At 42.7% G+C, this 26,710-nt stretch overlaps 2 protein-coding genes and 2 long non-coding RNA genes across 6 annotated transcripts; 2 read left to right on the top strand and 2 right to left on the bottom strand.

Annotated features, from left to right (window-relative positions):
• Positions 1–860: 860 nt before the first annotated feature.
• Positions 861–5,956, bottom strand: LOC134132880 (uncharacterized). The gene is made up of 3 exons (XR_009957072.1): positions 5,868–5,956; positions 2,524–2,606; positions 861–1,351 (listed from the first exon to the last, which is right to left on the bottom strand). It is a non-coding gene; the product is annotated as an uncharacterized LOC134132880 (long non-coding RNA).
• A 39-nt stretch (positions 5,957–5,995) lies between these two features.
• Positions 5,996–10,120, top strand: cbx3b (chromobox homolog 3b). Of its 3 annotated transcripts, none has more exons than XM_037454569.2 (6): positions 5,996–6,201; positions 6,648–6,788; positions 6,889–7,045; positions 7,318–7,413; positions 8,237–8,397; positions 9,031–10,120. In XM_037454569.2, exons 2-6 carry the CDS (start codon positions 6,649–6,651, stop codon positions 9,170–9,172), a joined length of 696 nt encoding a protein of 231 aa, XP_037310466.1. In that variant the 5' UTR covers positions 5,996–6,201; position 6,648; the 3' UTR covers positions 9,173–10,120. The 3 variants fall into 3 exon arrangements, with proteins under 3 accessions (XP_037310466.1, XP_037310465.1, XP_037310467.1); XM_037454568.2 differs by having other exon boundaries at positions 5,998–6,216; XM_037454570.2 differs by lacking the exon at positions 7,318–7,413 and having other exon boundaries at positions 6,010–6,216.
• A 597-nt stretch (positions 10,121–10,717) lies between these two features.
• On the top strand, positions 10,718–12,357 carry snx10b (sorting nexin 10b). Its single transcript, XM_037454571.2, has 5 exons — positions 10,718–10,871; positions 10,952–11,052; positions 11,181–11,282; positions 11,425–11,634; positions 11,837–12,357. The coding sequence occupies exons 1-5, from the start codon at positions 10,779–10,781 to the stop codon at positions 11,964–11,966; spliced, it is 636 nt and encodes a 211-aa protein (XP_037310468.2). The 5' UTR covers positions 10,718–10,778; the 3' UTR covers positions 11,967–12,357.
• A 4,414-nt stretch (positions 12,358–16,771) lies between these two features.
• LOC134132861 (uncharacterized) lies at positions 16,772–17,386 on the bottom strand. Its single transcript, XR_009957057.1, has 3 exons — positions 17,242–17,386; positions 17,064–17,153; positions 16,772–16,896 (listed from the first exon to the last, which is right to left on the bottom strand). It is a non-coding gene; the product is annotated as an uncharacterized LOC134132861 (long non-coding RNA).
• Between the last annotated feature and the right edge of the window lie 9,324 nt (positions 17,387–26,710).

Here is a 26,710-nt window from a genome sequence, read left to right as displayed (position 1 = left end):
TCGCTCACTTGCACATTAATTAGTTTCAGCTCTTTCACATCGTGACCATTGATTGTGCTCCCTCTCAGATGCAAGGGGGGGGAGGGGGGGTGGGTCTTGAGATCTGAGAGACTCAAGTCCTCACGGCAACATATCACTGAACCATTGCAAGCACTTGCAGTCTATTCAAACGCTTCAGTGTTGTTTACATGATGCTCTGTGAGAACAAAAGATGGAGCCCTGGTGTCTCTGCACTAACAAAGCCCTCCTGAAAACGCGAGGGGAAATAGAAGCCGGGCCGCTTCTTGCCACTTTATTTCCTCAACCACAAACAATGTATTTTCAAGAGTTCACAAGAAACCGCATGTTCATAGGACGGCCGTCGAACCACATTGGAGGGCAAAATTTATAGCTGTACCAAATGGTCAAACTCAAGGCAGGGCTGAAATCCCGGCAACATGAATGGGGATGAGATGTGATAGTACTTTAAAGAAATTCCTGGATAGCGCTCATATTGTTGTATCCTACACACAAAGTTCCATGAATAGTTGAATAGAATAAAAAATAAAAAAGTTCCAACCCAGCCGACTTTGTCACTTTTGCTGACTTGGCCATTCTCTGTGTGAAGTGGGCATGTTCCACTATATGCAGCAGAATCTTAATTCTAATCTGTTATGAACAGATCATTAGTGATGTAAATTAGTGACCTGTAGAGGTCCTGGTGGGTAAATCCTTTGGACCAAGCCAGTCTCCATTGTTTTGCATCTTTGCGTTAAACTAAGCAACCCGGCTGACTGTAGCTTCATATTTACTGTACAAATGTGGTATTAAGTCAATCCTGATATCTAACTACTCTTAATAAAAAAAACTGTTCCCTGCAATAGTGAATGTGTGTGTTGTACAAAACACATACTGATGATGCGTGTTAGAAACAAACAAAGTGTTGATATTTAATGAAGTACTTAAAGTCCGTCTGTTCATTTTATTTTCTCCCCAACCTCATCAAAACCAAACACAACTTCAACCCAAAGTAGACAGTTTACTTGTTGGAACTGTAGCCTGTTTCCATCAAAAATCTGGATTTCACCACAGTGAAACCGCATCTGCCTTTGTTCAGAGATTGCAGGGTGATTATTGGCAGGACCTGCTTAAAGCTGTTCTTTTCCAGATGGCAGGCAGGCAAGGCTCACGAGCTGATTGGTCCCACCATGTGCTCATGCCGAAGCCTAAAGGAACCGCTTAGTCTTCAGAAAGCATGGGGCTCCCATAGGCCTGAGATCCCCAGGAACCAGAACGAAAACACTCTTTATTTGAGCAAAAGCGTTGCCCATGCAGAGAAGACTCAGAGTTTGATTGCAGAAGGGCCGGTTTCCTGCAGCCAGAGGAGGGGAAAGTGGGTTTGAAGAAGGTGATTCTTGGATTCATGGGGAGCAAATCTAAAATTCAAAGCATACAGCTGTGAGGAAGAGAAGGAGTGAAAGGTCAACAGACTTCATTCGGTGGTTTGTGGAGCTGCACTCAATGAGATGTCGACAACCAGCAGCTGCACAGTGACAAGGAGATTTGGCGAGGCAAAGGTCTGCACCACTCAACGATGAGATACTATTCAGCTGTCTACTCGCTGAAAGTGCACTAAGAATCCTGCCATCCTGCATAGATTTCATATTCATGTGATGAATAGATTGAAGAGATGGTACTTCTATGCCAAGTCAAAACAAGAAGAGGCAGCTGCTCTGTCCAAATGTAACAAAACACACCTTCGAGCCTCTAAAAAAAGGTTTAACCTGACAAAATAAATGCCCCCAATGCTTATTAGGGCAAAAAAAATTCACAGGAGGGGAACACTTAACGTTTGGAGAAACGGATAAAGAAGAGGATGTGTGACTGAGTTCGAACGCAAGAAAGCAAAGCATCGCTGCATGTGTAGACAGCAGCATTCATTGCTTTGTGAGAAACCAGCCGAGGGCAATCCATCAAGTCAGTGGCTGTGAGTATTGGTCTCACATTACATAACAAAAATCAACACTTGTAATTATGCCATATCAGAAGATGGCACCATTCAGATTACATTTTTCTTCAATTTGACCAAGAGAATTTGAGGGATTACATTAATAAGTTCCTTGTTTGCCTTGGAAGTAATAAATAACATTCATTTAATGACCTTCAAAAGAGTGTATAGTTACATTTTCTCTCTAAAGCCCCCTGACATCATCAGTTCTATGAGCTAACTGACACATTCCTCCAAGTCCAGCTGAAAAGACTTCACTTTAGCTTCACGTTTTACTCTGCCCCGAGTCAACGAGCTCCATCAGCCATAAAAACCTCACAGGAACAAAACACACCCTCACAGAGAAAAGAAAGAGAAGTGAGCAGAATGACACAGAGTGACTGGAGGGGGGAGAAGAAGCAGAAGAAGAGGGGGGGGGGGTAATATGTTCAAAGGCGATCCTTCTCTCTTACACTCTCATTCATTCACTTGGTGCCACGTTGGCCCCTGGGGGCGGGGGGGTCATGGGGGGGTTGCTTGTCATTGGTACTATTCACCTGTCAATCAGGGTGTTACGGGATCTGATGGGTTTGGAGCTGGAACCCCCAGCCTAGAAGTGCGCATGGGATGAAGTTACCACCTAAAACGAAACAATAAAACAACATTCACTATCTGACGTTTTCTGAAACTTAAAACATCCCTTTCTCTTTACTTAAGTAGAGATGAATCATCAACTTCAACTGTGCCAAAAGTCCAGTTAGCTTGTTTCTGATTCTCAGTCATACAGTATGTTTCAGCTCTGATGCAGTAAAGAACTGCAGCCAGACAGTCTCATTTTAATTGAAGTTATAATTATTAATGTTTTTATCTCTACATAGAGTCTACATGAAGACAATCTAGATTGAGATTTAACATACAAAACACAAAATCATCTTATTAAATGTGATGCTTCAGTGATCTAAGCTGACATTTATGGTAAAATGTACATTTTACAACCAAAACCTGCAGTCAAATGAATACTCTGAGGATACAAATTCCTGCCGTATTGATTGCAAATATCTATATGGAAACAAAGCAGAGCAATAACAACCCCCTCCTGGGCGAGGTATAGAATGACACCGCAGAGAGTAACAGGAGACAGATTTCCGCGAGCACACGCAGGTGGTCCGCCATCCCACGTCATTCATGAAAAGTCACTTTTTTCTCCAAGGCTTCAGCAATCATACAAAGGAATTTACTGTAAACTATGCTGCAGCCCGTTGCCCCAGAGGCAGATTGATTCAGTGCGTGATCTGAAGGCAGCGCGTGGAGCAGTTGGAGGTCATGGGGGCTCCTGCAGTGGTGAAAGAGTTGGTGGGAGTGAAGCACCGGCGCTCTTACACTGCTGCCTTCACTGCAAATGTGCGTTTCTACACCAACCGAACCAATGATCTCAAAGAAAACACTGCGATACGCGGCCAACCGATCAATCAGTCAGTCATGAGACCAGCCATCCATGTTACTGTTTCACTTCTTTTTAAACAACCAGATTAACATAACATAACACAACGGACCAATGTGAATGTCCTCGCTGTAACCGGAGAGCCTCGAGGTGGCACGAGGGAACACCAGGCGCCCTTGGTGTGAAAAGCAGCCACTCAGGCCTGGTCCGAGGCAGACAGACCGCTACTCACTGCGTCCACAGCCCCTCACAGCAGGACCCAGCCATCTGGACTCATTTCTGCTCTGACAGGGTGGCTCTCAAGGCCCTTCTGTATGAGGGCCGCATTCACAGAGGGGTCCAGGAATGTGCTTGTCTGGGGGAGAACTAAGCTGATTTAAGGGATGGCGGCTCAACGTGATATATCTTTTCACCCTCTACACTGGAGCGTGTCATTTCATCAACATCTGTATTTCATTTTTAGTGCCCTGGCCAATCTGAAGTTCAGTCCGTTAGATTTTAGGCACAAAAATAGGCTTCAAATGCTTGTTGTTGTGTCATTTAGGCTACAAACACAAAACACAAAATTTGTTTTATAAAACATCTAAAATATATAACTCCCCTAAACTCCAAATCCTACAATCCGGATAGTCATTTAATTGTTTCTTGGTTCTGTAAAAGTTGAAAACATCTGATTTACCAACCAGAGATGTCTGTTGCTTTACCCTTTCTCTCTATTTTCTATTTGTCAGTTTATTCCATTAAAGTAAACATGCAAATAGAGTTGTAAATATAGACATTTTTGTCTGAAACAATCCACTGACTTTCCAGAGTTTGGTTAAGATATCCCAGAGGGATCTGCACCAGACTGGGCTGTAAATCCAGGCAGGACCTCACTGCGAGTATTACTTCCACTCCCGCGCCTGCAACAACAGCTCAAACCTATTAGCCGTTCAGTTACGGTACTAAAACCCTAAAAGAGCCAACAGCAACTGGTCAGAGGTGGACTGCTTTATAGTAGTGTGCAGCCTTAAAGAGGCTTTACAAGTTCTAAATGACTATTGGTGTAAAGCTTATTAATGACTATTGGCAACTTATAAAAAAACATTCAAAAAGGTTCCTTATTGTAAAGCTCCGGCACTGTAGAAATATTTATTCTAAACAAGGGTGCGTGAGCAAGGACAGAAAATGATATTTAATTGTTGAAAACATTTTCAACCCAGTGTCAATAATTTATTGCAAAAGAAAGCAGCAGCATTCCACCTATGTTTTCTCAATTGAGAACCTGCAGTTCGAATCGCCTACATATATTCACTTAAATGATTACTGTAGGTATCTGTGCTGCATTTGATGTTACTGTTGCAATAAATGCTACAATAATGTTACTAATGTCACGTAATTCTGCTTTAGGCATGAGATGGTATCAGACATGTCAGACTGTGCATCAGGGGCTCATGTGAGTCCATGTCCTGGTTAAACCTTCTGGTGCTTTTTGCTAGGAGCTTTCCAGCATAACTCCATTCTCATAGTTGAATGGGAGCAGGAGCCGCTTTGGCAGTCCAATACAAGCAGGCAGCGCCACCTGGTGGTCTGCTACAAACCCCGTGTGCAGTAACGGGTGGGGAAAAAGAAAACTTGTTCAAGGAGGGAGGCCTGTTAGTGGTCCATGGTTTGCCAACCAGCAACTTTGGCCATTTCGATTGGCTGAAATGGAGCTGTCAATCAAATCCACCACAGGGTGTTTTCTTTTAGTCTTCTCAGTGCGGTTTAGAAGGTCGTGCGGTGCAGATCCCCTCCGTGAAAACCCTTTTGCCAACATAAAAATGTTTAATTGTATAATTTTATATCTACCGCATAGTAAAATAAACAAGATCTTGCGTTCATGCTACGTTATTGACCTATTTTCTTTATGTCTCCTGTTTCGACTTTAACTATGCTGCTGTAAATCCTGTGAATTAATTCAAGTAAAATCCTGATTGATGAAGGATTATTTTATTTTATCCACAGAATAACTAAGTGTTAACAAAATGTTACAGAAAACAGAAAACAGAAAATTACTTAATCAACAATTAAAATGTCTAAATGAATCTACTCTGCATATGCTTAATATTTTATTCGTGGAATATTGATTTCTATCGAGCTGCATTTTAATGGTGTTACAGATGGGGTTAAACTACTTACTGTTAGATCATTAATCCATAACAATGTATCATATTCTATGTTGATGAAATATTGTAACATCTGATTATAGTACAAGTAACACGCCGATAAAGGCAATAAATGTATAAATGCATGAGTAGAAAAAATAATTATTTTGGTCTGAAATGGAATGGAGCATAAACATATAGTAGCACCACAATGTCTATCGAAAATATAATATGATATGCTCCTAATAAAACACGTTTTTTAAATCCGTATTTTCAAATGACAACGACGTTAAACAGTCCGTGGTGAAGCAATGCTCACAGTCCCCTGCCATACCCCGCTGACGCCCATGGGTGGCAGGGCTGTTCCGGACCACAGGACGGGAGGGGGGGCGGCTGCTCTCTGATTGGTCGGCGGTGTGCGCGTCCCCGTCGTCTCCTCCCGGTTTTTTCCTGGCATGACCTTTTCCCTTGGCAACCACTTCCTTCCTCCGAGCATCCACGGCCATCTTTAATGCCACTCATGACAAAGTTGTTTCGCTCGTGTCAACGCGCCGGGCGACACATTTGCGCACAAACGGCGTCCCTCGGCGCCGCGTGCACGTAGCTCCCAGCGACGCGCTCCAAAGCGGAGCCGAGCAGCCCCGCGGCAGGCTGTCCGCCGAGATTAAGTAAACACCGACAGCGTACGTGCACTGTTCCGTTCTGGGCGTCTCGCGCATCACTCGGGCACGTTTCTGTGCGTTTTTCTTTTGCGCAATAATCCTCAAAAAGACGAAACCGCTTGAATGAAAACTGCCTGAATGAGCGACACATGTGTGTAGAAACTAACGTGTTGCGTTTATGAGCGTGGGAGTAATGTGCTCCCGAAGGAGACTGCAGGTGTTGCGCTAGAATCACTGTGTGTGTGTGTGTGTGTGGGGGGGGGGGGTTCTCACCATCCGTGTTGTTCTGCATAGACCCCCATCAGGGGGGAGACCGGACGTGTTTACTTCTAACATCAGGGGCGGGTATTAAAAAAAATCAAATGTCTAGGACTATGTTTTTAGTTCGAATCGCTCGTGAACCGCCGGTGCCACGCGCTGGTTGTCATTAACTGGCGTCTCATTCACGGCAGGATGAGAAAGAAGCAGACTGCCAAACAGAGGAAGACTGAGGAGACTCCGGTTGTCCAGGAGTTTGTGGTAGAAAAAATAATTCGCCGCAGAATCTTTAACGGGAGAGTGGAGTACTTCCTCAAGTGGAAAGGTTTCACTGAGTGAGAGAGATTTGCTTTCTCGTATCGTGTGATTGTCATTGTTTCGTTTCTGCTCGACATTGAAGCGCATTGTCTCCTTTGCCTCTTGTGTGTGTTACAGTGCAGAGAACACGTGGGAACCACAGGACAATCTGGACTGCCCCGAACTCATTGAAGAGTTCCTGAGAAACACTCACTTCTCGGAGGGGAATGAGGAGGATCGAGCCGAGCAAGAGTTAATTCCCAAAGAAGAAATGACCGAGCAGGAGACGGAAATTGTGAGTGTGTGAGAAATGCAGTGCCAGTGTGTGTGTTTGTTCTTTTCCATGTTATTTACACAACTTCTGCTCCTAAATCAGTAAAAAGGACATTTATGTGATAATACTATTTCTGTATGGGCATTACCAAGTAACACCGGATGTATATCTTAATTAGGAACTTATGTATACAAGAAACGGAAGCAAAATAAAATTGAACGATATTTATTAAATAAAAATCTAATCCGGCCCCACGTTACAAGCTCTGAGTGACACCTGAATGATCCATACAGCACAAGGCGGACAAACCCACACAGCACTGCACACCTGTGTACACAGCAAAACCAACGCACCCAGGATCAGGTGGTCTGCCCAGAGCACTGCAGAAGGTACAGAGAAAACTTAGGGAAAGTGACCAGATGACAAACAAACAGAAAAAAGTAGTTAGTCCGCTCTTAAGCACAGGGAACAACATACAATAGACCAGGAACGCACTAACTACGGAAAACAAAACCTATAAAGGACAGCAGGTAGCAGGATGACTGCAACACAAGAATACAAAATTACCACTGGCAAAGAATTTTAATTCATACTCATACAAAAAAAATACTTAAAAGCACAACATACCAGTCATTCATTCATTCTGCTTGGATCAGCGCTTCTCATCCACTGCCACTTCCCCTTTTATAGGGGCACATCCTTAAATTCATAGCGCCACCCCATGGTGCCACCTTCTACATAATGTTGACAGAAGCTGCTCTGGATTTGACTGAAAACGTGTGACCATTTTGGCAGCTTTGGTTCCTTGTTTTTTGGGCAGGGGGTGGTTTTCTATGGGGCGCCATTTGTAAAATGTTGCACGTTCTAAGATCCTGTGCAGTTTTGGTACATTTAGCATTATGAAAAAAAAGCAGGACAATATTCATATGTCGCTTTCTCAAACATTTAGAAAGAAATGCATGCATTAACTTTTCCAATGATAATGTTTGGCAGTAGCAAATATGTTAAATAATGTTAATATTTAATCTAAATGTAATTGTTAAATGTTAAACGGCGCCCCATAGTTTTCGAGGCCGATTGTGACACTAAATGGAACGTGGAAGTAGCTAGTTTCACAATGCTCCTGGAAGTGAAATCGATTTCTGAATAGCCATGTATTTGTGGTCCCTTCTAACGGCTGCTCCTTTCTTGTCCTTGACATTGTCTTTGCAGTCCTGCATGCAGCCTCAGCAGCAGGCTCAAACTGTGCAGAGCAACAGCGAGCCAGACGACAGGCAGTCGGACACCCCCACTGACCTCAGCACTTACCCCGAGCCTGAATGCATCATCGGCTCCACGGACAGGCAGGGCGAGCTCATGTTCCTCGTCAAATGGTAACTCCGGCACTTCCCTTTTCTCTTTGCCCTTGAATGAACGCCAGGGGCTCAGTAGATGTTTGTCTGATGGCGAAAGCTGCAACCGTCATGTTCCATCCACTGGAAGGAGGATGCGGCGTCTAGGTCAGGGTTCATGAAGGCGTTTCAGCTTGTCGTGCAGTGACAATGTCATGTAGATATATCATTAACAAAGGAGACAAAGTTGGGAGTCATTAGCCGTGGGAAAACCCAGAAATCTCCTTAGAGCAACACGCATACTTCGGTTCGGTTTTTGGGGTTAAAGTTAATTAAAAGGAGCTTCATCGATATGAGCCACGGCCATTTTCCTATTTAATAACTAGCAAACACGTATTTCAACGTGCTTTACACAAGGACAAGATTTAATTCTTATAACATTTTAAAACACAATTAACTGAGAATATATAAAAAGTCAAATTGGATAAAATACCAGAAAATATTGTTTTTAAATTACCAGAAAATATTGTTTTTAAATTACCTCTTGAAGTGTCGTTGGATATTTTTCAGTCTCCTTACTCCTTTGTTCACAACCTGGCCTCAAAGCTCGCAGGACTTTGTGACGCTGCAGAAACATTAGCGGCCACCGTCTTAATGGTGTGCGTGTCCCCACAGGAAGAACTCCAACGACGTGGCCCTGCTGCCGGCCCGCGAGGCCAGCGCCAGGTGTCCCCAGGTGGTCATCGACTTCTACGAGAAGAAGCTGACGTGGCACTGCGGAGAGGAGGAGCAGCGAGACACTATTATGAGCCCATAAACAGCTGTGCTCTCGCCTGACGCTCGGGTTCGACCTCCGTCAAGTGTCCTCCTTCAGCCGACCTTTAGAGGCGTCCCCCCCTCCCACCCCCCGGTGTGAAATCACGCCGCAGGTAGAATTCCACGTCCTGGCAGGTGCGAGGTCCACGGCGGGGGATCTGACTTTCTTTTAGTGCGCTCCGTCCCGCGGTGCTCAATGACGTCTGTGTGCCTTCGTGGAGAATGCGATTGGGACTGAAACTAACCTGTTGTGTAGTGCAGCTGATTTGAGATCAGATTAACTTGTAGCGGCTTTGGTCTCGCGTAAGCAGACCTCATCACTGTGGTCGTGTGTTGTTTTTGTTGTTGTTAGAGTTTGATGTAATTTAGTATTTCCGAGTCCGATCTATTCCTACATGTAGCTTTTAGTCAGGGTTGAAGATTGTTGAACTGTTCTAACTTTTGTTGTGTTATCTTGTTTTGTGTACTGTGTTCACAGTCACAGCTTTTACCGTCACATAGAGACTGTCACATTTGTTTTATGTGGAATATTTAAAATGCCCACCAGAAATTTCCTCAATTTTCTAATCACCTGCTAAAGAAATATTGTCTTCTAGTCTGTATTTTTATTTTTTATGTGAACTGATTACACAAAGTCCTGGCACAATTGAAAGAAATTAATATTCTAAAATAAAACGTTGATTAACCCACAAGTTGATGTGCACCTGTCATGAATAATACATTGTTACATTTAGCACATTGTGGTACTTTAAACTGCATTGTCTTGTAGTAGTTCTACAGGTCCGTGTACATAGAACCTGTGTTTTGAACTGTCCTGTCCACTGAGTTGTCTCTCATAACTGTTAAGGGACACTCGGCTGAACCGTAAACCTTCTACTTCGAAAACCCTCCTACTACTGTAGCTGTTGACCATCAATCTGTGAATAAAGGAAATGTTTTTTGAAACGCACATTTGTCATGTGTTAAATGATTTGGTATGAATGTCAAATTAACAAATGAACCTTTTAAAAACGGTTGTGAAAGCATTGGCTGTTTTCTAAATGTCAATTAGGAATACATGTAGTAAGCAATTGTAAACTTGACAGTCATGATGTTGTGCAGACTTTTGTTTTATGACTTCATGGTTAAGAGTGTATCTTGTGACTTTATTTTGAAACCTTTGCTCCAATCAATAAAAGTTGGAAATAAAAGGCACTTGCACGATGCTAAGCTTCATATTACCTGGCTGATTGAACCATACTGATTGTGACTTTATTTTGAAACCTTTGCTCCAATCAATAAAAGTTGGAAATAAAAGGCACTTGCACGATGCTAAGCTTCATATTACCTGGCTGATTGAACCATACTGAGTGTCAAAGAACATTTGGATCATGCAAAATGAAACTGGCACCGTTGTGACTCGGGTAGGTCTAAAGTTGAGTTCAGAAGCGTTAAAGTTCGGTTCCAAGTTAAATAAAACACTTGTTTTTTTCTTGATGAGCAATAAAAGTATATTTGGTGGAATTTTCCGATCTTCCCTTGTTTGTCATTGCACTTCCTCTATCTCTCAATAAAACATTTCCTCTGTTTCACAACGTAGTCAGTTCAGTGTCTCTCCTGCCTTCTCTATGCCGCAGGTGGTCAGTGTCTGGGTGCGGGACCCACGGATTCAAAAGAATGACTTTTGGCATGCCTACATTGACTACGAAATTTGTTTGCATGTGAGTAAAATGAGAAAATGAGGTTGTCTCTCCGTAAAAGGTTTGCTGTAACATTGCGTCCCTCTCATGTCCTGTTCCAGACCGACAGCGTGTGCTTTACCAAGAAGATCTCGACCGTGAGAAGGAGGTTCAGTGAGTTTGTATGGCTCAGGCAGAAGCTAAAAGCAAACTCACAGCTAATGTAAGTCAACCTTACTGTTTTGTTGAACTGAAATCTTTAGCAAAAACAATTTTGGTTTCCACGTTAACAATTACTGTTTCCACACTTAGATTTGTGTCATTTTCAGGGTGTATTTATTCTTTTCTCAGGGCGCGGCTTCCTAAGCTGCCCCCAAAGAACCCCTTCTTCAGCCTGAACAACAGCCAACAGATCACTGAGCGGATGAAAGGGCTCCACAGGTTTTTGGAACAGTAAGAGTGATCTCACCGATCGACCATGTGAACTTTGACACGGCACGACAAAACATTACCAAACATTACAAAACCGCTGACACAGAAACACCGGGTCTCGTGACAGGCAGTGTGATATACTGAAACTGGCGTTGTTCACTAGGATCCTGCAGAACCCTCTGCTGTTGTCGGACAGCTGCCTGCATCTTTTCCTGCAGTCCCAGCTGAGCGTGTCCAAGATGCAGGCCTGTGCCGCTGGACGGACCCACTACTCCGTGGCCCAGGCGCTGCAGCGCTGCAGTCTGCGGCGGTTCCACTCTGAAGAGGATCTGCAGAAGGACCTCAGCATGTCTTGTGACTCTGACTCGGACAGGTTTGTAATATTCCTACACTACTAGCATTCAGTGGAGCATAAGGCCTTTTACATTGAAGCTGAGAGCTTTGTCATCAGCGAGCTTTCATGTATAGACTCACCGTTTTCAAGGACATATTACGCCACAACTTCATCTGCCTCATTTTCCGAATAGAAAAACTGTATTTACTTCCCTTCCCCTTTCCTTATTTTTTTATTCCAGCTCAGAGTGTACAGATCCAGAGCTTCGGAACAAAGCTTTTCCAACGAACAAAGCAGACGGTGCGGCTTCATCTGATCTCGTGGGAACCAGCCAGGAGAAAACCATCAGCTGCTCATGTGGTTCTACATGAGAACGTCGTCGTTATCAAAGGGGATGTCTGGACCTGTGAAAAATACACTGCCTGTTACCCTGACCAACGGCACTATAAGTATTTTGCTTTGCTTGTTATATTGTCATTGGGACATTTCAGTTTGAACCATGTACAGTAAATAGTAATATGAAACTTCTGTATACCCATAAAATGTGCTGAACCAGTAAATTTGTATAGCCCTGAAGATGGCAGTGTTGGTACATCAATCTGTTTGTATAATTACTTATGCCATGAGTATATATACATATATCGCAACTGTCTATATTTATGGACAGTTGCGTCTCTAATTGTGGTCATTCAGAAGGTGTATTTTTACCAAATATGTGCAGATTAAAAGTCAATACGTTAAACTGTGACCGCCTGATTCTCTCTTTCTGTGACATACCTCCCTCTCCCCATTAAACTGAAAGGTGTGGGGAGCTCGTTATCGTGTGGCCCCTTCAGTGTTTAGCACTACGATGTGTAATAGGTTCCCCGCAGAGCCTCCAGACTGCCCCCCTGTCAGGTCCGTGGTTGGTAGGACGTCCTGTAGGGTCCCAATGGACTCGCTCCTGTCTGAGAGGGCCACAAAGTAGAAAGGCTACATTGCTCCCTGCTGACCTAAATGCCAGATGCACTGACAAGCCACACTTCCTACCAGTGTCTCTCTCACTATGTACTTGTATGAATCCTTTCACCACAGTCACATCTACCTTTGCATGCCTGTGCTTAATAAATACATGTGCTCCATCAGTGAGCAGCAGCCTTCTTATGCAGAGGTAATTACCACTAAACAGGGTGACGGCAGGCTGATATATCTGCACAGCTAATTAGATTAACTGCACCAATGGTAACATTCATTGTAAATGCATGCATGTGTTCATGCATGTCCACATATGCTAAGAAAATATACTAAGGCCACAAATGTTAAGGCAATATACATGTATATACATGTCTTTGACAGTGCTCAACTGTGTGGGGCAGCATTACCCTGCATGGCTTCAAACACGGGCTCGCAGCGCTGCAGATGTTTATAATTTGTAATCAAACAAGGTTTAGGCCACCAATAATTTAGGTGTGTTTTCTAAATGTGTCAAATCAAACGTGCAGACGAGGACTAGAATATTATCCTCAAGTAAAGGTGTGATTACAAAATGTACCCCAGAATGAGAGAAACAACAAACACAGGAAATGAAATGATGTTTTTAAAATCCACATTAGAATAAAATATCACCAAAGCAGACCACCTGGCCATCCAAACATAAACGCCACAGCGGCTGCATGCAACAACTCCCTTGTTTACCCACGCGCACGCAACTGCGTTGCTAAGCAACAAAGTGTTGATGTTTTCTGGAGGGGTCGACTGTTCATATTTTATCCTTTAGTTTAGTTGATTGTGATGTCTTAAAGTGCTTAAAGTAACTCATTTCCAGAGTATATATGTATTGTATATATACAGTACATATATACTATACATTTCATCTGGAACTTTTCCTGCAACAAATAGCTTGTTATTCCCATGTTAGTCCCATGGATTGAAAGGTTTCAGTCTGAACTGTGCTATTGACTCTGCTTTTAATGGTCTGTGACTCTGGTCCACTGGCTCTTAACCTTGAGCCACAGTAGCCTAGCTACATTTAAACCCATCAGATCGATGGGTTACCGGCTCTCTGCTCCTTGTTGTGTGACCCCAGTAAGGTCAAATGGTGTAGAAACATTGTGAGTGAGTGATACACAAGATCAAAATAACTCTTTAATCATTTCCACAAATTCCTATCTCAGTTTAATGTAATTAGTATGCTTATTTTATTACACAAAAAGCAGTAAAAAGGAAAAGGGCCCCTCTGGGAGGTGCCCATCTGCCTCTGACCAAGTCAGCATGTCTTTCTGCAGCGACAGCTCAAACAAACCCCACCTCATCTCCTGCTTGACTTTTTATTTCCTCTGTTGAGTAATTAAAAGAAAATCAGAAAAAGCTCAAATTCTTTGAAACAATTTCATACGTTGGAAGGAACAAAAATGTTAAATTTGAATGTAACAAAAGGAAATCCCAATCAGAATTAATTTACTGAGCAGACTGCCCAAAACAAATGAAACTACTGAGGGAGATATGCTCCAGTGGAGGCAAATTACAGATAAATCAGAAACTGCTCATGCCTTTTAAGTGCCACATTATACAGAATCCATTAGTAGCAATAGGATTTCAACACCACTTGCAATATTAAATCTCTTTGCCTCCAACTCAGTGTAACCAGGGTCAATATCAGAGAAGCCCAGCTGCACTGCCGATAGATAGGGGATGAGAATGATGGGGGAGTTATATATTAACAACAGTTATGTGATAACGGCATGGGCTGCAGATACTGATGCTGAGCTTGTTTCACAGTCCACAATCAAATCAAATGAGCCAGTGGCAAGAGAAGGAGCAAGGTAAGTGATCTGGAAGTCTGGTTATTTGAATTGTTAATAACACACGCCTAGTATCTGAACATTTTTCAAGGTTTCCCACATGTCATGCCAATACTGAGTGCTGATTTACCAAGGGCCACAAAAGCCACGACAGCCCAAAAAATATTTTCATATCCTTTGTTGGATAGGAAGGGCAAACAGAAGGAAGGGCTTTATGTTAAAAGTATGTCTGTGTCTCACAAATATTCTTTATTTCATGCTTAAACCATGTGTATATTGTAGAAACATTATTCATACGGTTATATTGAGCTCATACAAGCAGCACAGAACTCATAAGATGTGCGTAGTGTCGGATACCTTTACGGTCTATGAGGCCTTTTGCTCTGAATTAGTGTCCTGGGAAAAGTGTATCACAAGATCATGTGTGAGTAACAAGCCCTCCAGGCTGACATCTCGATGAGGAATGAGTCAGGTGGAGGAGGAGCTCGTAGGTCACACTCAGTTGGCTGGAAGCAGTGAGAGGACAATAGAAGGTGAAGAAAAAAAGGGTGGCAGAGGGGGGAGGTGGATGGGGTAGAAGGCACCGTCTCTTGAGGCCTCTGTGCTTTGCTGGCAGTGTGTGTAAATCAGCAGGCAGCTCACGGTTGCAATGAGGTAGAAAATAAAAAAAACATTAAAATGTCCAAGTGAAATAGGTGGAAAGAAGAAATCTTTTATGATGAGCCTGAATTCAGTAGATCCACTGCTGGCATAGCTCATCTTCTCCAGGCACCGTCTATAATCCCAGTGTCTGCATAATCCCACAAATTGCACAAGTAATATACCCGCTATTCATGTAATATATGTGTAATGAATATCTGACATTCACATTATTATTATTCAAGGTATAAGGGCTCATGTCAAAATCATTAATATACACAATAAATGATATGGACTGCCAAACTAGAAAGTCCAAAGTTCTTGATGTGGTCAAATACAAAATACAATGGACAGAAGTTTTGGTTTAGGTGTGGATGTTTCATTTTAGGCTATTTTGAAAGGCAATGTTATCATATTTTTCCTGACGCAATAGTACGACTGTATCTATATATCTACACTCCCTCTTAACTGTGGCAGACCATAAATACAATTCATACAATTTAAGTATATTCTCCCCAAAATAAATAAATGAAATGCTCGAGTGCTGCCGGCGTTTTATCAAAATGTCACACTCTGCGGCATCGATGGAGGCTTTTTCCTCATTTAGGGCAAATGCTATTTTGCAGTAATTTCCGAAGTGGTCGACCTGTGCCTTTGGGCCGAAACGGCATGCGAGGTGCCGTGGGTTTGAATTGAAAGAGACTTTTGTTATTGTGCAATCTTCTCAGCTGAGATCTTGTTTTTTTGGGGGGGGAGGAATGAGTATCGGGGTCCATTACCTCAAACTTAGACCTCAACCGGTTCACAAGAACTTGTGGTATTTATTTTAATTAGAAATGCGGGGTGAATTCGGTCCAATAATTAAGAGTTCTTATGACTACCGTTGTAGAGTATTACCACCATTACACATGTCACTAATGAGACATGTTGCCCGTGTTGCTGTGTTGATCTTCCGTGTGGAGTAGTGGTGTTGAGAGATGTTGAGTTAAGGTTTGGTTTTATAGTACCATGTATAACGTGTGCTTCTGTTTTCCAGTCTGCGTAGTGTCAATATTAAATGTGGACAACATACAATTCAGTTGATACAAAAAAGAAGGCCTTTTGAAAACGGATGTGTACCCATGGTCTGACCTTTGTGACCTACATCCTATGAGCACAAGCTTGTTGATCAAAATACTGGAACTCCGGTTTCAACACGATTGACTTCTATAATCGGTTTGTGATTGAGACGTTGCTTTCAGCTCCATCATCTCATTGGGGAGGACTCATCCGTCCCTGGTTTTTGTTGAACTGCACAATATACATTTAAAGTGGACTCTTCTACATTTCTCCCAGCTCATATTTATAAAAGCTTGTTGATATAAATCCCTCAAACTCAGCAACAGCAGGTTTTGTTTGTACCTTATTATAGAATTAATATTATTATTATGTTAACCTTAGAAGTGTCATTGAATTGTTAAAGTGACGATGACCTGCCACTAACAATGAAAAGCTCCCACAATGTTCAGGACTTCAGTCCTTGTGAATGACCAAGAGAAAAGATCAACCGTTTCCCTTTGATGGAACATCAGAAAAAAATAAAATGGTGAATAAAATACACAGAAAATAAAATATAAATTTCCAAATATTTATTATTAAAAACTAAACATTTTTTTTGTGAACCCAATAATGTGGGCTATTAATGTGGGCGAACCGGAGAACCCGGAGAAAACCCCAAAAGACCTAATCCTCTTCTGCCAATTGTAAACCACCGACCTTCTACACCCTAACCAGACACCGGATACCCGTGCACCCTGAAGTTGTAGAGGCACGTTTGGTCTTCATCCCCCCAGTTTGTCTTTATCTCCAGCTTGACGTGGCTGAAGACATCTTTGACTGGGACCTGGTCAGAGATGAGAGAGACACACACGTGAATGAAGGGCGTGGCGCTTCGTGGCGGAGATGCAGACCTGGTTCAGGTTGCGACTCCACCTCAGTCTGTTATAGTGAACATATCTACTAGCAGCAGAGGTCATGCATGCTGCTCTGCTTGACCTCTGACACACTCACAGGCAGCTCAAAGGTCTGGGAGCTCAGGCCGTTTTTGCTGTATGCGAAGCTCCCCAGGTGGATGCCTTCGTCGTTGTCGTGCACCAATCCCTGGAGGAGACGGAAAAAAATACTTTTTTTAGGGAAGGACCAACGGCGCCAAGCAGGCGGGACGCGTCCAGGAAAGCTTCTGACTTACGTAGACGGAGAACTCCCTCGGCGCACTGTTGATTTCCCCGGTGAGTGACTGCCTTTTTGTGATGTGGCTGATCGTGATGTGCGTGACCTCGATGGGATGCGACAAGGAGACGACGGCGTGTCCCTTGGCCCCCGCGAAGCACCAGCTAATTCCGGTGGGCGACCTTGAGTGGTCCTGAGGAGAGACAAAGAGTCGAGGTTGAGGGCTCGCAGGCCATCCGCTACGACCGGTGTCTCCGCGTTCGTTCATGATAAGACCTTCCTACCTGGATGATTCTTTGGTGGTTTGTGGAGGTGGTGACCCAGGAGAGCAGCTGGTCCATTATTTTGTCTTGTATTGAGGTCCGAAACGTGTCTGAGGACAGGGTGTGGAGGACTCTGGCTCCTGCAAGTAAAGGACACGAATACAAAGTTACAAACCACAACGCGTCAAACCTGACGACACAATGACACTGATGATGATGATGAAGGCAAAGGCGAGGACTCACCCTGCGACTCCTGGGCGAAGTTGGCCATTGTGTCTGCGACCGGACTCAATCGGCCCATCAGCTGCGTGAGGGTGGTTATTTGCAGCCGGGCGTCTTGTAGCTGGTTGCTGAGGTGTGCGTGCTGTGTCACTCCTGAGGGGACACAAAGCAGGGACATTCAGAAAGGGGACGGACACAGCAACGCCAGTAAGAGCAATAAGTGAAGCAAAGACTCACCACCAGCAAACAGGAGCAGGAGGAGGAAATAAATTATCTTTGTTCTCCAGCCCCATTTGAGTCCCACCATCATCAGGTTGATTTTGAACCTTTTATTTGTCTTTTTGGTCGTGTTTTGTCCACCCCTGACTCCCTGGTTTGGGTTTTTTTGACCCCAGGGGTTGAGATACCTGAAGATCCTTCTGAAAATTGAGTCTTTCTGCACCGGGCGAGGTTGACCCCAGGGGTTGAGATACCTGAAGATCCTAAAAGATGTGCAGGACGTTAGCGGCGACTCGTTCATTGGTGGAGAAAACACAATACTAACGTACCTTTGCAGCAAGCCGGGAGCAGCTTGTGGTGCCTCCTGCAGATGTCCCTGGGTCACTGTGGGAGGTTGACCCCAGGGGTTGAGATACCTGAAGATCCTAAAAGATGTGAAGGACGTTAGCGGCGACTTGTTCATTGGTGGAGAACACACAATACTAACGTACCTTTGCAGCAAGCCGGGAGCAGCTTGTGGTGCCTCCTCCAGATGTTCCTGGGTCACTGTGGGAGGTTGACCCCAGGGGTTGAGATACCTGAAGATTATAAAAGATGTGCAGGACGTTAGCGGCGACTCGTTCATTGGTGGAGAACACACAATACTAACGTACCTTTGCAGCAAGGCGGGAGCACCTTGTGGTGCCTCCTTGGTCTCCGGCTTTGTGTCCGGGTGGGTTGAGTCATCCTGCAGTGGTGACTCCTGCAGATGTTCCTGGGTCACAGTGGGAGGTTGACCCCAGGGGTTGAGATACCTGAAGATCCTAAAAGATGTGCAGGACGTTAGTGGCGACTCGTTCATTGGTGGAGAACACACAATACTAACGTACCTTTGCAGCAAGCCGGGAGCAGCTTGTGGTGCCTGCTCGGTGCAAAGGGTTCTTCTGAGGATGGCGTCTCTTAGTATTTCCATTTCTAGAAAAAGGTGTAAAACACAAAGGGGCGAATCATCAGCAACACGCATTGATAGGAATACACATGTTAGCTTGGATGTTGTGTATTGTCACCATGAACAATAAAGTAAAGGAATTAATGAGAGCCAGAAAATACAATAAACAGCATATTTGTCCTCCTTATCAGTGAGCCAATACACACATAGAAGGTCTAATCAACTATACAACAATAAAAACTGAAATTAGATTCAGGTTTTGACATTTTTGTCGAATCAAGGCTTGAAGTGTTTTAAATGTTTAGATGAATGGTTTAGAGTCTGCAGCTTTGCTGGTAACTCACTTGTTTCTTCTTTGTGTTGAAAGGAGAATGGTTGGAAATCGGGGAGCTCGGGTCAATGTGGCCGCTGCGATCGGTTGACTGAGCTGAAATGATCGATTCTTGTGGGCGTTTGGTTTATAGGCGCCGAGGATTCCACCAGAGAATCTGAGGTGAGTTCCACGGAATTCTACCATTATTCTACAGAACATTCCACGATTCCACATGCAAATCAGGTTTAGAACACAGGAATGTGGCTCCTGCCACTGACTTGACTGACTGTATGAAAAACTTAATTAACAATTTACAAGTGTATCACTTGCCCAGTAATTACAAGTTAATTTCTGAAAATGAACTGATTTGTAAAATCATTTTCACAAGAAAAGGTATAATTCACCAAATATGCAGACTGAAGTTTGCAATATCACTCTATATGACCATTTTTTTTCAAAATGACTTAAAATGACCAAAAATCCACACAAAGTACAGATTTTAAACAGGATCCTTTTACGTAATCACATAAAATCAGAAAATAAATCTGAGAAGTACTGAAGTGTATTTAATTTTTCATTTCACAGAGCCTTTAGACTGCAGTAAAGTGTCCAATCACCTCCACGTTTAACCTTTGAAAGATCTGAGAATCAACTCCATCCTTAGTCATTGATACGTATACATTCAGCATTATCAATACACTCTTATCAGACTCACGCTCTCAATGACTGCTTTTGACATCCTTTATTATAGTTTTAATGTATTATAATTAGAGTATAGAGAGAATGGAAAAATAATGTTTTTGTCATTTCATTTCTAAGCTTGTTGGAAAAAATATATATAGGATCTTGATCATGATACGGTTCAGGAAAGAGTCTCCTTATATTAGCATCTGAAGCAAATTATAGCTTTTTTTTACATATTCATGCGTACACACAGAACTTCATCAGAACGACTACTGATGAGAAAGTGGGTTTTCTTTTCATTGTGTATCTAATCAGATATTTGATGTAAACATAATCAAGCCTAACAAACTTATCCTGTTAATCCCTATAGTTGGTTTTGCTCTAAAAAGTCGCAAAAATGAACATCAATGCTGGCCTTTCACAATAAGATATCCTGCCTCCAACACCTCCAAATAGTGCAATAAAGCTTACTCTCAGTTCCAGCGTGAAAATTTGACTTTTAGACTAATGTAGTTTATTCATGCTTCTCAAGGCTTTCTCTGGTGGTATTTATTCCCAGTGATGTGATCTTAACTACCAGTAACTGTGTCTATTGTTAACCCTATCCGTGTCTTTAGGTGACTCAGGAGTCTTTCCCCTGAGAAATCAGTGTAGTTCTTATCACAAAAAAATCTTATTCAATCTTTTTCCCCTTATGGCTGCTGTTGGAAAATCTTCCTGAAGATGTTCCTCTGGATCTCCTAGTGAATTTAGTCTGAAGTAACTTAGTTGCTTAAGGTTTAACACACATCAATTTGTAAGAGACAAAGTATCTGAAACTAAAGAACAAGTATTATAAGGAATATAATCTACCCACACTAGGGGCAGCTCAGGATGTGACTTTCAAAAAATGCTCCCCCTGATTGTTTCCGGACAACACAGTGCTCTTAAAATAAAAAATACACATTAAGGAAGAGAACATAACCACTGGGTCAATGGTTGTGACCCTGTCCTTTATAGTTTTACCCTCCTTCACCAATGGACACAATCGACCCCCTTGCCCCCTTAATCTCATTGGCATTTGTTTGTATGCCTCCTGATCATGTCCATCATAAGTGTATTCAAGTGTAACAGCAGTTCCTGGCCCTCCTCTACTCTGGAAATGGTGTGTGACATCAGCTCAGTGTTCGTGGATTTCTTTGTTGTGTGTGTGTGTGTGTCTATACTTCCTCTTGATGTTCCTCTGCTGGAACATCTGTTGTTGTCAGCAGGTTGGTCCGATGACACGTAGCTGCCATCCTAGCCGTGTGATTTAGCTTACACTCCCTCCTTGGCCCTCGGACACCCACAGTTCCTGTGAGCTGACTGCTCTGAGAACCGGCCGCCTTATTAGAATAAGATTCCCCAATCCGCTGTTGAATAGATAAGCACAAGTGGTGCAGCTATCTGTGTGCATGTGTGCAGAGGTGGGACAAAGTCATTGTTATGCAAGTCACAAGTAAGTCTCAAGTCGTTGCCCTCAAGTCCCGAGTCAAGTCGAGTCAAAGATGAGGCAAGTCCCAAGTCGAGTCAAAAGTCAAAGCCAACAAGTCTCAAGTCGAGTCCAAAGTCTTACCATTTTAGTTTCGAGTCATTTCAAGTCCTCTTATTATAGTGGGGACGGGGAACCCTGGGTGATGGTGCGCTGCCTCACAGACCTAGACTACGAAAGGGAAGGGAAGGGAAGGGTAATGGTGGATCGACTGTGACTGTGTTATAGTACTTTAAAACGGACGTTGACATAATGTTGGCGAGGATTTCCATCGGAGTATGAATCCGGGTTCAAAAATCCTGATTTTTGTAAGCATGAACGAGCTGTCTCGTTGATACGGTCAAATGGACTGCAGTGATTGGATGTCGTGCAGGCAGCGCGCGCTCTCTGCATACAGGTGGCGCACATTTTTTTGACTGATGCAGATAAACAGAGCGGCACGGCCGTGTGAAAATGTTTTCCCCCAGTTTTCATGGGAAGTAGCAAGTCTTCTCGAGTCAAAAGGCTCGAGTCCAAGTGAAGTCACGAGTCATCGATGTTAAAGTCCAAGTCGAGTTGCAAGTCTTTGTACGTTTTGTCGAGTCGAGTCTGAAGTCATCAAATTCTGACTCGAGTCCAAGTGACATGACTCGGGTCCACATCCCTGCATGTGTGTAGATGTGTGTGAGAGTAGGTGTACGTGTGCTCTACTCCCGTTGCTCAAGCAAATCAGTTCTACCACCTAGTGTGTGCATATTTAAACCATAACTGGAACTCAACATTTTACCCAATCATTTCCTTAATACTGAGTTAATTGTATCATCTGTGTGTCTCATCAGTCCTTGTGTCTGTGAATGAGAAGAGCAATGTTACTACACATCCGTACCAGAAAGAAAAGTCAGCTTGGTTCTTTCTGCGTCTGCTGTTATCTCAAAAACGCCACATGAGTATCTAAACTCCCTTTGGATCTTCAGGGGGCTGGTAGCGGAAGTCTTATGTTTTTCCGTTCTAATTGCCGCGCTTGACTGAAAACATGGACGGACGAGCCGGCAAAAAAAACGTCACTCCGCTGCATTAGAAAACGTCCCTTCAAAATAAAATCACAGGATGAATTTTTTTTTTTTTTTTTTAATCACTGAATCACTGCTTTAGCCTCTGTAATGCTAAACACCACCAGGCCTCCTTCTGCCTCACAAAGGCGTAAAAACCCCTCAACGCCGTTTCTACTGGGTGTCGTAGCCGATCTGGACTTCCTTGCATTGAAGTCGCCTGTTCCTGATTGAAAAGCAAAACAGAGTTAATAATTGTCATGCACTGATATTTGAGAAAAAAATGTGTAAGTTAGTTGTATCATAGTAAAGGATCGCTTCCGTTCAAACCGTGTGCGATTCTCAAACCTACATGTGTGACTCTGAGATGAAATACAACCTGTGGATTTTATGGCTCCATCAGATTCCTCCTTTTATCAGTTGTTGTTGCAGCAGGGAGTCCTGCTTACTTACTCCCCTGTACAGTGTTGTGCCTGAACGCGCTCATTGAACAATAGTTCATGAACTCGTTCATATTTTGGGCGAACGTGAACTGAACGTACCGTATTAATGCCCGATGAACGTTACTGTGAACTCGTTCATTCTGGTGTCTGTGAACGGCGCGTTCTTTCAGGTGAACGTTGTTCAAAAAGGGTGCCAGATTTCTATAGAAAACACACCGTAAACGCGCCTTAATAAGTAGCGGAAAAAACACCCAATCTGGCAACAACAGCCTCCAGTGTCGCACCGCCGCATGCGTCATCAAAAAAAAAGAAATGCATGGAGGCGACAGCTGCGTGTAGCAAAGAGGCGGCGTATAATAATTTAAAAGAGTTTTATGAAGTTACTGACAAGGTCGGTGAGGATGGGAGGTATCTGACCTTTCTTTGCAAACATTTGCACCTTAATGATAACTGTCGTGTTTTTATTCCTTATTTAAAAAAGAGCATTCAAGCAGCATGTGTTTGAGAATGTACTGTAGGGGTGAACGCTGCAGCTGCTGCTAGTGTGGAGTGAATGGACAGCAACATTAAAGCAACAAAGGGGAAATGCTGTCCCCTCAATGCTAATGTAAACCCTGGTTGGATAAGGATTCAAAATTGGATATGAAGATTAAATCTGATGCATAGCTTCGGTGTTAAATCTGATCAAATAATTGCTGTCTGTGGTTCTATATGGGCTGTGGCAATAATTTTGAAAAATAATAGCTCGCAGAAACATTTGGAAAAAAGAACTGAACTAGTTGGAACTGTGAACTTAGTTCAAATATTTTGAAGTTTGAACAATGAACTGAACTAGTTCATTTTAAAATTTGTGAACTGAACTTTGAACTAGTTCATGTAGAAAGTGAACTTTCCCAACACTGAGTACGAGCATTAATCTAAGAGTTTGTTTACAACTTTGTATCAGATTAAATTGGTTGTGGCTTTTTTTACACACACCAACAGACAAAAGAACAACTTTTCAAACTGACAATTGACATCAACATGATCTAAAGTTTTAAAGTTAAATGATGCAGAGGCCGAATCATCTCTGAGAGTACTGCAAGTGCATCAATTAAAACTGCAACAGGATTTAAAGTACCGGAAGGGAAACATTCTTGACAATATCTGACAACAGAAAATCTACATTGAGAAAAGAAAACGATGCAAAGGTGGTTCAAACCAACAGGGAAGTGAGACATCTATATGGTTGAAAAATATTCAACCACAACCAATGTTCCTATGTTACTTAACTAAAGCTTCTTTTTGCCCTCATTTCATAAAATAATTTATATAAAATGATCTATATAAGAAAGTGTTTGACTATATTTAGTAAAGTTCTGGTTGTTTAAAACTGAAATAATACTGAGCTTTGGCGTCGTCAACAGTAAGTCTGATGACGTCATTACGCAACTCCATCAACATGGTCGCTCTGTGCAGACAAACTGTTCCTTGGCCTGGGCCCTAAATTAGCTCAGGCTCGGTGGCCTCAACCCTAATGTGGCGTACAACCATGTGGTGATCAGTTTACACTGGAACTCAGAGGTGTAATAGGTACAGTGTGGAAGGAAATGTAATTACAGCATCTCGGAATGCAAACTACCCTCCCGGCCCATCCAGGGTCATTACTCACCTCGCTAACTAGTAGAGTAAATCAGTGGCAGAGCTCCGGATGTGTAAACAGGGTACGCAGGCCGGAGGCTTGTAAATAACCTGCGAGGGGAGCAAGAGCGAGGGCGTGGGTTATGTTTATAGCAGGTGGACAAACACCTGTCACTTTGTTAAGTCTGATTTATCCTGAATGACACGTCAGCACATAGCTCTACCCTGTCGGTGACAGCCTGCACTGCAAAGAGCCACGCTCCTGGACATGTGACTTGTTTGTTAGCATTACATTATATCACATTACATGTCATTCAGCTAACACTGTTATCCAAAGCGACTTACATTGCATTTTTAACCCATGTTTTTTTTACCCAAGGAACCGGTAAGGGGTCAAGTTTAAGTATCAACCGTGACATGGTGGTGTTCAACGTATCATCCTCCTGGGCCACGGTGATGTTTTCAAGGCAGAGACAGGTCACTCGTGTCTCCCGTCCTGCTCCTGAGACGTCACTGTCTGCAGCTGGCAGTGGGTAATTAAGAAGAAGGAAGAGCAGACGCCGCTAACATTGGAGAGTGGTGGGTGTGGCGGTTGTAATAAATGACCTGTCCACACCTATATTTACAGGCCTACTACTAAATATAATATTACACATTATATATTGAAAAATCACTGAAAGGCATGAAAATCCAAGCCTCAGATTCCAGAAGTGTTCATTTTTTAGAGCGGCCTGTCATGATGTTCGTTAGCTTTCGCTTAATACATTATGTCTTCTTCTCACAATGTCATAAGCCAGCTGAGGAAACCTTAATTTGTCAGCTGTCATAAGTTATGCTGACAGAAACTGACCTCAATTAAGAGTGACTTGTATTTAAAAAGTGTCTATATAAGAATTTAAGATTTAGACTGGGGTGGCTTTTAATGGAATGCTGACAGCAAGTTGGAGAGGTAATACATTTTCTGCATAATGCCAGTGGATACCACATAAATAAGGCAGTGTTATTCCTTACAGAAGCTCTACGCGAAGCTGTGGTGTGATCTACAGCTGAATGACGGGTAAAGAGCAGGAACAGCTGACGGCTTGATCAAGATTATGTCTGTAAAGTGGTAAAGATCAAGTCTTTAGCCTTCTGACCAACCTCAGTGGTGATGGTACATGATAATACTCAACAAGGATGATCTGCAGTAGGGGTTTATTGGTGTGAAAATGTCTCCAGTTGTTTAGCAAGGCATGCAACAGAAGTAGGAATACTGCTTATTTGAAGTATTAATAATAGTTTTGTGTAAGAATGATCACACACAAGGTTTAAATTATCTCTAAAAACAACTATGTACCGTATGTATTCTGTACTGGGGAAAATTATGTTTTATATTTCCATCATCTTTCTCAGCAGATCAAATTTCATTCATTATTACTCTGCAGCTCAATCTATATATATTTGACTGGTGAAAGTGTATCTTTATGACTGCTGGTATTAATTAGAGAAATTCCGGTATCATTAGTGTAATTTAGTGCTCACTAGATTAATGGCACGATGGCATTTATCTATGAAACATTATATCTTGATGTTAAATTGCAATAAAAGAACCTGTATATTTTGCAGATATGGCTGTCCAAATCTAACGGAGGGGATGGGGGTGTAGTTGACATCCATTAAGGAAATCCTTTATTGGCACATAAAAATGAGAGGCAATACTTAGCCTCACTCGCCTTTGGCAACCTAACCCATAGCCTAACATTAAAAAGAGGAAATACCAAGCCACGTCAGCAGTAAAGAAATATTTATATTTCAATCTGTAACTCCACTTCAGCACCAATAGATGCTTAAAAACATTACATAACCCGCTTAAATAATAAGAACACACACTCAGCAAGTCATTTTTTGTCTAATCTCCGAATATCACATTGTTTAATTTCACCCTGGGCCTCCACCAAAATGAAACATTCCCTCTATATTCAATGTACTATATTCAATAACCAATTATGGTAATTCATTACATCTCCAATTAGCAGAGAGGCTTCATCGCCACAATGTACCGTAAAGAGCAGGATTTATGTTGGCTTTGAATGTCACCCAGCGGACAGAGGACTAGCTCATCATTCAGCGGGAACAAAACAGAGAAAGATTGTGGGAAGAGGAAGCGAAAGATAAAATGAGTTATTGGTTAATGAACACATTTTCCTTCCCATTTTCTCGCAACCTTGAGAAATCCATGACAAGGCCCCCTTGTTTCCAAAGACAGCCAAAAAGGAACC

This window comes from Pungitius pungitius, chromosome 11 (genome assembly GCF_949316345.1).
Source record: "Pungitius pungitius chromosome 11, fPunPun2.1, whole genome shotgun sequence".
NCBI lineage: Eukaryota > Metazoa > Chordata > Actinopteri > Perciformes > Gasterosteidae > Pungitius > Pungitius pungitius.
This window is presented reverse-complemented; position numbering and strand designations above follow the sequence as displayed.